Source organism: Cebus imitator, unplaced genomic scaffold, assembly GCF_001604975.1.
Source record: "Cebus imitator isolate Cc_AM_T3 unplaced genomic scaffold, Cebus_imitator-1.0 Scaffold5, whole genome shotgun sequence".
Taxonomy (NCBI): Eukaryota; Metazoa; Chordata; class Mammalia; order Primates; family Cebidae; genus Cebus; species Cebus imitator.
Window position 1 is genome coordinate 10120486 of NW_016107320.1, and position 9742 is coordinate 10130227.

The 9742-nt window shown below is 43.2% G+C and overlaps 1 protein-coding gene across 9 annotated transcripts in view; it reads left to right on the forward strand.

The window, feature by feature from the left end:
- Nucleotides 1–362: 362 nt before the first annotated feature.
- Nucleotides 363–9742, forward strand: part of UNC5D (unc-5 netrin receptor D) — a 559094-nt gene continuing 549714 nt past the window's right edge. For all 9 annotated transcript variants that reach the window (XM_017536221.2, XM_017536239.2, XM_017536229.2 and 6 more), the window contains exon 1: nucleotides 363–798. In XM_017536221.2, the coding sequence (XP_017391710.1) occupies nucleotides 696–798 (103 nt within the window). In that variant the 5' untranslated portion in view covers nucleotides 363–695. The remainder of the gene's footprint in view (nucleotides 799–9742) is intronic.

Here is a 9742-nt window from a genome sequence, read left to right on the forward strand (position 1 = left end):
CTCAGACTAGATGAATAAAACGGAGGTCTCCTGGAAGCTGGAGACTCTGAGTTAGGCAACCGAGATGCCCACATATCTGCGCGTCGTTAGCCCAAGAGGCCCGCCGGCTCTGCTCAGCTCCCCGCGGCGTGGCCGCATCCCCGCCGCTGGGCTCCCGGCCCTTCCTTTCTCCGCGAGCCGGGACTGCAGGCGGGGCCCTAAGCGCCCTGGGGGCACGTGGAGCCGCCTCGGGCTCACCTGCGCCTCCAGGGCCCCCGCCCCGCTCTACCGTCCCGCCGCCCCTCCCGCCGCCCCGCCCCGGCCCGGCTCATTGGCTGACGCTCGGAGGGGAGGGGAAGGGGCGGCCGCGGGGGTCTCATTGGCGATGCGGACTCGCGCCTCCGCACCGTAGTCCGGGGCCCGGCAGCTGCGCGAGGGCTGGGAACTGCGCGGCGGGGACGGCGGGCTACTCCAGCTTCGGCGCTGGCGGCAGCGGTCGCCGCTCCGTGGGAAGCTATGGGGACGCGCCCTTTCTCAGGGTGCCCATCCAGCGGCGGCTCGGAGCGCCCTGCCCCGCAGCTTTAGGAAGCGATCGTGGAGCAGAGTCACTCTCTCAAGACCCCCGGGACCCAGTGGACTCCGGCCCTGCATCGCCGAGCCTTTCTCCGGCCCCGGGAGCGTGAAGTAGAGCCGTCCTCCGGAGCGCGGCGAGGAGCATGGGGAGAGCGGCGGCCCTCGGAGGCGGCGGCGGAGGGGCGCCCCGCTGGCTCCCGTGGCTGGGGCTGTGCTTCTGGGCGGCAGGGGCTGCGGCTGGCCGAGGTAAGCGCTGGGCGGAGCGGGCAGCTGGGAGCGAGGGCGCAGGGGCGCCAGCCAGACGGAGCGCAGCCAGCACCGATGGCGTGGGCTTCTCAAGTTGTGCCCTGCACCTTTCCGAGCGCCAAGCCCTACCGGGTGGGAACCGAGTGGAGGACTCCGAGGGGATCACAGCCTTCCAACCCAAGTTTGCGATCTGCCGCAATCCTACAGGTTGCTGTGACCCGGGCCCCTACCCTTTTCCTTGACTCTCCTCGCCTGCTCCATTTTCCAAGCCCTCCCCAGTTGCTGCAGGCTGGAGTACCCCGGTCTTCACTCCAGTCTCGCTCTCCCCTGTCCTCTCCACTTCCTTTCAAGCCGAGCTTGGTCATAGGTGGGCCCCCATAGCGATGTCGGGGAGGTCCTGGGGACAGGGGCCGGGTGATGGGAATATCTGTAAGGTGGGCTTGAACAGAGAGGGCATCTTTTCTCTTAGGGGAGGAACATCCGTGCTGATGTCCCCTCTCTTTGCGCCAAGCACGGCACCCCTCGGGCAACCTTAGCCTGAGGTCCCAGCCAGCCCTGGGCTTGGCTTGGCAGAGGCCGCGTGTGTGCAGGAGCTCGGGAGAGCAGCGTGCACCATCTAGGGCGCCCGCAGTGCCCAGCCGGGATGAGCATTTGGCCCGAGGCTGCTCACCAGGAGCCTCCTCTCCCTCCCCGGCGCCTACTCCGGTTAGAAGCGCGGGTCCCACAGAGCAGCAGGGAAACCTCTGCCTCTTTCCGACTTAGAAGCCTAGACCGCATTTTCTTGGATCCTCTGGACTCCAGCAGAGGGAAATTTCGCAACTGGCTTCAGCTCCACCTTGAGCGAGGACAGGAAGCATCAACTTAAAGATAAATCCCAAGGACTTGTTTTGAAGATTATCAGAGGCAGTTTCAGACTCAGCTCAAGTACAGCTTTACCTTTGAAAAAAATTCGGAAGCTTTGCCTTCCAGCCCTTCTCTCCCTTTTTCCTTCTGTGTGCTATCCATTAGGCTTAGAATATGTGATACCGTTAAATGATTTACTGTGCACTTGCCTGGGGAGGTGGAGCTGAGGTGACCACCTCACCTTCTGCTCTGTTCACTCTTGTGAACATATTCCGACCCACCGGGAGACTGAAAACGGGAAAGGGCTGAGAACGATCACAAAGAACCAATGTTATCTCTTTTTTTTAATAAAAGCTTATGGTGTATTAAAAGCAGTCCGGCTGCCCAGAAAGATTTTTTTTTTTTTTTTTTTTAAAGAGGTTGATAGAGGCTCTCCGTTGTATGACCCTGTTCTGTGCCTATTTGCATTTCATTTCCTGAAAAGTTGTTTTTTTTTTTTTTCCTTTTAATGGAGCAGGCATTTTAAGAAGCAGGGGAGGTTTAAAAATCAGCCTCAGTAATTGTACACACTGGTTTATGATGAAGCTCAGTGCTTTCTCGTGCTGGAAGAAGCACAAGCTTCAGCCATTTAATTTACTACGGCAAATGCCTCATTGCAAAGTCAGCTCTCAGTTGTTTTTGATACACTCTTACGGGAAAAGTGGGTCTTTTCTAAATGTTGATCTAAATGGCTGAGTTTCCACTTACTATTCGTGTGGAATACCTCACAGTCACTGACTCCAGGTACTCACCCTTGGAATTCGGCTGGTGAAGTTGTCTTGAAGCCAGCTCGAAACAAGAGGTGGGGACATGCCAGCAGCCTCTTGGATGGAGTTTTGCTGGCTGTGAAACTAAGGCTAGCACCTCTTGTCTGCAAGCTGTTCTTTAAAGGTCTCCTGGAAAACATGCTGTACACTCTGCAGGCTTATTTACAACAAATGTCTTGCACAGATCATAGTAATATGCAAGACACATGGAATGGAGCAGTAAATCTGACTGATATTTCCCATGTCATATTCTACTTTCTGGGGCGTGAAGCCCATTCCCCTTAGCAACTGTCAGAGAGTCCTCAAGAATGAGCACTAGTCAGGCTATGAAATCAGGGAAGCCACATGCACCTGGCTTTGCACAGTTGGGCATAATTGGAGTTTTCAGAACAAAGGGTGTGTTTCAGTGCTGTGAAGTTCTCCCATCCCAGAAAGGTGTCCATTCATTAAAACCAAGATAAGGTGCACCGGTGTGGCATGCTTGCCTGACCACTAGTCTAACCATACTCTCTAGGGTTAGCCCTAGGTTGTTCTTACGTAGCCAAGTAATAGTTTTTGTTCTTTAAGACTTTTCTTGTTGATTTGAAACAAGATATTCAACTTGCCCTAACCAACGGGGTATAGAATTATGTATGCCATTTGCCTTGATGTTATGAGAATATTTAACAATTCAGTAGCATTTTCTTTACCATATTTATCATTTATCTGTTTCCAAAATGATTGCACCAACTTTTTTATCTTTTCTTTCCCTCTGAAAAATCAGAGGGAGATTTCAAATTGGCTTTGAATATACTCTGAGAGGAAGACCTTTGGGACAAGGGACTGTTGCAGAGCCTAGTAGTGGCCCAAGGAGCAATGTTCTGTTTCCCTCCTTTGTAAGCAAGGCTTAGCTCTTCAGATGAACATCTCTGTCTGTCAGCATATTGTAAGGAAGGCACTCTGGTGCCATGATCACTGTATGTTTTTACACTTTCCAACTTAAAAGGAGGTTGTTTAAATGTTATTCATGACCTGCCAAGTGATAATTGAATCCACATCATGTTGTCATACTGATTTGTTTTTGTTCTTTGAAAATAACGGAGGACTGCGGTTGATCTGGTTGTCATTTTTGCCTTAGATACTGTACATAAGATACTCTAGTCATTAAAGGAAGAGAGGAAGATGATCTTAGGCTGAGCTTTCATATAATTTCTTGCTTTAAAACATTTCCTGGACTATGAAATGTTCATTACAATGACTAGAGTAATGTATTAACGGCAAGAGAAGTACACAGTTATAACATAGGCATAATAATAGTCTTATGATTTATACATACTTAAATCTATTTATCTGTCTAGCTCATACAGTTTTAAATCTATAGTCATTTCTTCCGAAATGAATGTTCTGAGGCCGCCCTCTTCCTTCCCACTCTCTTCCTAGACTATGAGAAACAGTCTTTTCTCCCCTTTTCCTTCCAGGCTTGTGTTTTGTTTTGTTTTGTTTTGTTTTGTTTGTTTGTTTGTTTGTTTTTTCTGATTCTTGGATTATGCTCTTATTTTGAGCAATTCAGTGGCACCTTTTTAAGAGATCTTTTAAGCATCTCAGTTTTTAAGAAGAGATTAATTGTTCTGATCTGGCCCCATAATGATAGCACTTGTCGCCCTTTACATACTTTTTTTTTGTTCTGCAAGACCCATCTTTAAGTCGTACCCTATGTGAGAGGGAAACATTTGGAGCTGTGGACCCGTTCTGAGTTCTCTCAGCCCTGGATGACTGAATCCGTCAGGTAGTTCTACACTGTGCTGTCTTATTAATTAGGAAATCACTTTTCTCTTTATTGTCTCAATGCTTTGTAAATTTGTTTTTATCCTCCTCTTTGTACCAAATGTAGTACCCAACTTAAACCACTGCCGTTGTTTATCAGGAAATTGGTTTATTAGGAGATAGTGCATGTTTGATATCCTTCTCTTCTGCTTTTTTTAATCTAGGCTAGAGACTCAGGCAGCATGTATTAAAATCTAATCCCAAAGACAAGTGATTTATTCCATAGCATCCTCTTAAGGAAGGGGGTGGTGGTGGTATCTGATGCCTTCGTAATGGGAAGACACATGTGTTCACAGGGAGCCCAGATGTGTCTTCCTTCTTGATTACACCTTTGCCATTAATGCTGATTGTCCCTTCGTCCAGCCAACATCACTGTCTTTTCTTCCCTTCTTCTCCTTCTGAAGTCTTCACGAACTAACAGCTCAACAGAATAATCGATGGAAACTTTCCCTATTTCTATTTTATTCTTAGTCACATACTTTATGTAAAGAGACTTATTTGTTCACTCCTTCATCATTTTTTTCTTTCTTTTCTTTCTCTTCCTTTCCTTCCCTTCCCTTCCCTTCCCTCCCTCTCTCCCTTCCTCTTTCTTTCTTTCCCTCCCTCCCTCCCTTCCTTCCTTCCTTCCTTCCTTCCTTCCTTCCTTCCTTCCTTCCTTGGTTCTCATTCTATCATCCAGGCTGGAGTGCAGTGGTGCCATCATAACTCACTGCAGTGACAAACTCCTAGGCTCAAGTAATCTTCCCACCCCAGCCTCTTGAGTAGCTGGGACTTTAGGCATGCACCGTCATCACACTGGCTAATCAATTTTTTTTTTTTTTTCTGTAGAGATTATTTCTCACTATTTTGCCCATGTTGGTCTTGAATTCCTGGGCTCAAGAGATCCTCCTGCCTTGGCCTCCCAAAGTGTTAGGATTACAGGTGCGAGCCACCACATCTGGCCTCACCCCTTTATTTTCTAAATGGCCACTCTTGGCATGAGACCTATTATCATGTTGTTAGCACTCTCTTTATATTGTGCCTCTTCCTTAAAAGAATACATTTCTGTAACTTTGTTTGAATGTGAAATAATACATGAAATAATAATATTTATTAGTAATACTTTCATATTTATTTGAGTATGAAATAATACTTGTAAGTATTATTATAAGTATTATAATAATAAGTACTTATTTCATGTGTGAAAATCATAATTTTAAATGTTCTCCAAACATTAACTGACGTAATCCTGAAGATAACTTTTTGAGGTAAGTACAATGATTTCCCCCATTTGTAAGACAGGAAAAGAGAGACACAGATTGAAAGCTTGCCCAAGGCCATAGAATCAGGACATAGTAAGGTGTAGGTTTGCACTGACTCCATCTGACTCTGGGGCCCACAACAATGACAATTTTCTGAACTATGCAGAAAAGAAAATGACCTTTGTATTTTGATGACAAAGGTACTCAAATGGTATCCTTATGACTATCAAGAGGTGTAGAGGAATTTAGAGTAGATTAAATAAGTCTATAAATATGTTCAGATAAATCTAAAAGATTTATGTTGTATGAAAATAACCACCCTCTCTCCATTCAGCCCACTATACTTTGGGATTGGATTCACACTTAAAATTCTGAGCGCCAGTTTCCAATATGATAGCTTGCTTTTGTTTTCAATTTTGAATTTCGACAGAAAATATGACTCTGATTGAATACGCCATCCATGGAACGGCAGATCCCACGAGGCTATTTGTTGCATGTCTTGTATTTTTAGCCTTGTTTGCCAGGGAAATGTGGAGCATGAGATTTGAGAATAGATAGTTAACACCAGAGGCTGCTGTTTCTGCTGTTTTGGGTACTCCTGCTGCTGCTCTTGTGAGGCAGATGGCTAGATTCATTTATAGAAAATAGATATTCGTTCTATTTTGCATTTCCACTTTGAAAAGAACTTTTAATTGTTTGTGCCACATTGCATCGTATGGCCTTATTGTGTGTATACACACGCTGTGCGTAGATAATTTTCAGAATTAGGCGGATGTTAATGTATTTGTTTTGGATTGTGTTATCTGAAATCCACTGCTAATTTCTGTGCTTTTGGAATTTTCTTTTGAAAATATGTTTTTGCTGTGTATTAAGTATTTTGTGCTTACTTTATCACCACTCCCCCCACACCACTTCACTGAATTCAGTGATGCAAATATGAGGGTTGTGTTTATGAGGCTAAAGTATAAACAATAAGCAAGTATTAACATTTCTCAGATGACATCAGGCCACCATAGAGCAGAAAATATTTCTGAATATTGTTTCTCTAAGGATAAGGATAAAATGAAGTCGGTATTCTTCTTACATGACCAGTCCCTTTTTTTTTTTTTTCTTCAGGTTTCAGAGTAGCTTTTACTTTTTATTTTTAAATTTTAACACTTTTAAAAATTGATCCATAGTACATGTACATAGTTTTGAGGCACAAGTGATAATTTAATACATTAATATAATTTGTAAGGATCAAATCTGTGCACTTGGGCTATCTATCACCTTTGGATATTTGTCTTTTCTTTATGTCACAAACATTTGAATTATTCTCTTCCAGCTATTTTGGAATATTCAATAGATTATTGTAAACCATAGTCACCCTACTATCTATCAGACACTGGGTCTTATTCTATTAAGTGGTGTATTTGTACCTGTTAATCAACTTCTTCCCTTTTGATAGTTTATTTCATAAATGAGGACACTGAAAAGCTGAAAGGTGTCTTCCAAGTGAGGTCAATCTTGGCTTTATTTAATGCAAATATTGACTTTCTGCCCCCAAATTACTGAGTTCATAAAGTGCAAAAGAACCCTTATCCCCAGAAAGATTGGCACAGGTACCCCCACTCTCCAGCCGCCATTGTTTAAGAGTATTTTTCCACAGGTGTGAAAATATCACTGTAAACACATGGAATTTGAATAAGAAACTTTACAGATGCTTTGTCATTACCTAAATTGAGTGCTATGGTTTCCCAGTCGGGTAAGTCAGTGTGGAAATGACATCGCAGACATTTGGAAAGGTAAGTAACTGGTAGGCAGGCATAGGAAGAAGAAGATGTAAGAGGCCACAGTGAAGAAACAGTCTGAAATGCTTCATGTTTTGCGTGATATCATTCACAGAGTTTGGAAACTTATTATTAAAGAGAATGCATTTACTTAATATTGGAGAAAATTTGCCTCTAAATAAATGTTTATAGTTGCTCAGGAGTCATTGGTGGCTTCTGTTAACAATAGTACTTATTTAATAGTTAACATCTTTATTTGAATTTAATGTAATAAACCTACTGGGGGAGGAGGAGAAGTCAAATGATCATGGGTTATGGAAGCTAAGCTGGTAATATTTGAAACTCACAAATCAGTGCTTTTCAAATGTTACTGTGCATGTGAATTACTACAGATCTTGTTAAAATGTACATTCTGATTTAATAAACCTGTGGGAGGGTCCTGAGTTTCTGCATTTCTGATAAACTCCCAGATGACATCATCTATGGACCATAGATGATACTGATTCAAGTTTTCTATTTTCAATATTGTTTTTTCTTTTGCAAGCCAGTAAGAAGTGGAATTCCATGTAAGAATATTTTTTAAATGCCAATTGAAGAACCGGAAAACACAAATGTCAATTTTAACTCGACAAACACATAGCCACTTATAAAATAATAGGCATTCTGAAGGTGCCGTTCTGATGCAGTGTAAAGCATTTATGAAGACAGAGAGATGCAGTATCTGCTCCAGTTTCATCATATTTTCAGTCTTGGATTTCCTTTTGAGCTAATTGGGGTTTTATATCTGCATCTAATTTATTTCTTGTTATAAAGATGAAATTGACTCACCCAGCATTTTACCAGTTTGCCCAAAGTCGGATTTTTGTTAAATAAGAGAATTTTCTAACTTTCTTTAGCAGTCCTTCACTTTATTCTCTTGGCAGGAGCTACACATGCTTAAGAACGATGCGAAGTTCAGGATAAGGAGGAGATGAGGCTATAGTTAAGCAATAAATAGAATGAAAGCAGTTGTTTAAAAAAAAAAACAAAAACAGAGCGGTGAGTCCATATGGGGTAGTGATGTTTCTCAAGCGATTGGATTCTTGCCCCACAATGGTGTGGGATTGTGTCAGGACGCTCTGCCTTTGATGCAAGGCCCATCTTGTTCACATTTACTTACCCAGTCCTTGATAGAGTTTGTCCCATAGCACATGTTGGATAATGTGTGTTACTCAAACTTTATTAAGGCATAAATATTTAGAATAAAATTTCAAGAATCTATTCAATACTGTGATAAAACCCTCAGGAAATTTTATTCACCAGAGGAAGAGTAAAATAATTGCAAGAGAGTTTTACATTTTTTTTTATTGCATTTTAGGTTTTTGGGCACATGTGAAGGATGTGTAAGATTGTTGCATAGGTACACACATGGCAGTGTGATTTGCTGCCTTCCTCCCCATCACCTATATCTGGCATTTCCCCCCATGCTATCTCTCCCCAAGTCCCCACCCCCTGCTGTGCTTTCCCTATTTCCCCCCGTGAGTCCCCAGTGTGTGATGCTCCCATCCCTGTGTCCATGTGTTATCCTTGTTCAATACCCACCTATGAGTGAGAACATGCGGTGTTTGATTTTCTGTTCTTGTGTTAGTTTGCTGAGAATGATAGTTTCCAGGTTCATCCCTGTCCCTACTAAGGACACAAACTCATCGTTTTTGATGGCTGCATAATATTCCATGGTGTATATGTGCCACATTTTCCCTGTCTAGTCTATCATTGTTGGGCATTTGGGTTGGTTCCAGGTCTTGCTATTGTAAACTGTGCTGCACTGAACATTCGTGTGCACATGTCCTTATAGTAGAACGATTTATAATCCTTTGGATATATACCCAGTAATGGGATTGCTGGGTCAAATGGAATTTCTATTTCTTGGTCCTTGAGAAATTGCCAGACTGTCTTCCACAATGGTTGAACTAATTTACACTCCCACCAACAGTGTAAAAGTGTTCCCATTTCTCCACATCCTCTCCAGCATCTGTCTCCGGATTTTTCAATGTTCGCCATTCTAACTGGCATGAGATGGTATCTCAATGTAGTTTTGATTTGCATTTCTCTAATGACCAGTAATGGTGAGCATGTCTTAATAAGTTTGTTGGCCTCATGTATGTCTTCTTTTGTAAAGTGCCTGTTCGTATCCTTCACCCACTTTTGAATGGGCTTGTTTGTTTTTTTCTTGTAAATCTGTTATAGTTCTTTGTAGATTCTGGATATCAGCCCTTTGTCAGATGGGTAGACTTCAAAAATTTATTCCCATTCTGTTGGTTGCCGATTCACTCTAATGACTGTTTCTTTTTCTGTCCAGAAGCTGTGGAGTTTGTTTAGGTCCCATGTGCCTATTTTGGCTTTTGTTGCCAATGCTTTTGGTGTTTTGGTCATGAAGTCCTTGCCTACACCTATGTCCTGAATGGTTTTGCCTAGATTTTCTTCTAGGGTTTTTATGGTGTTA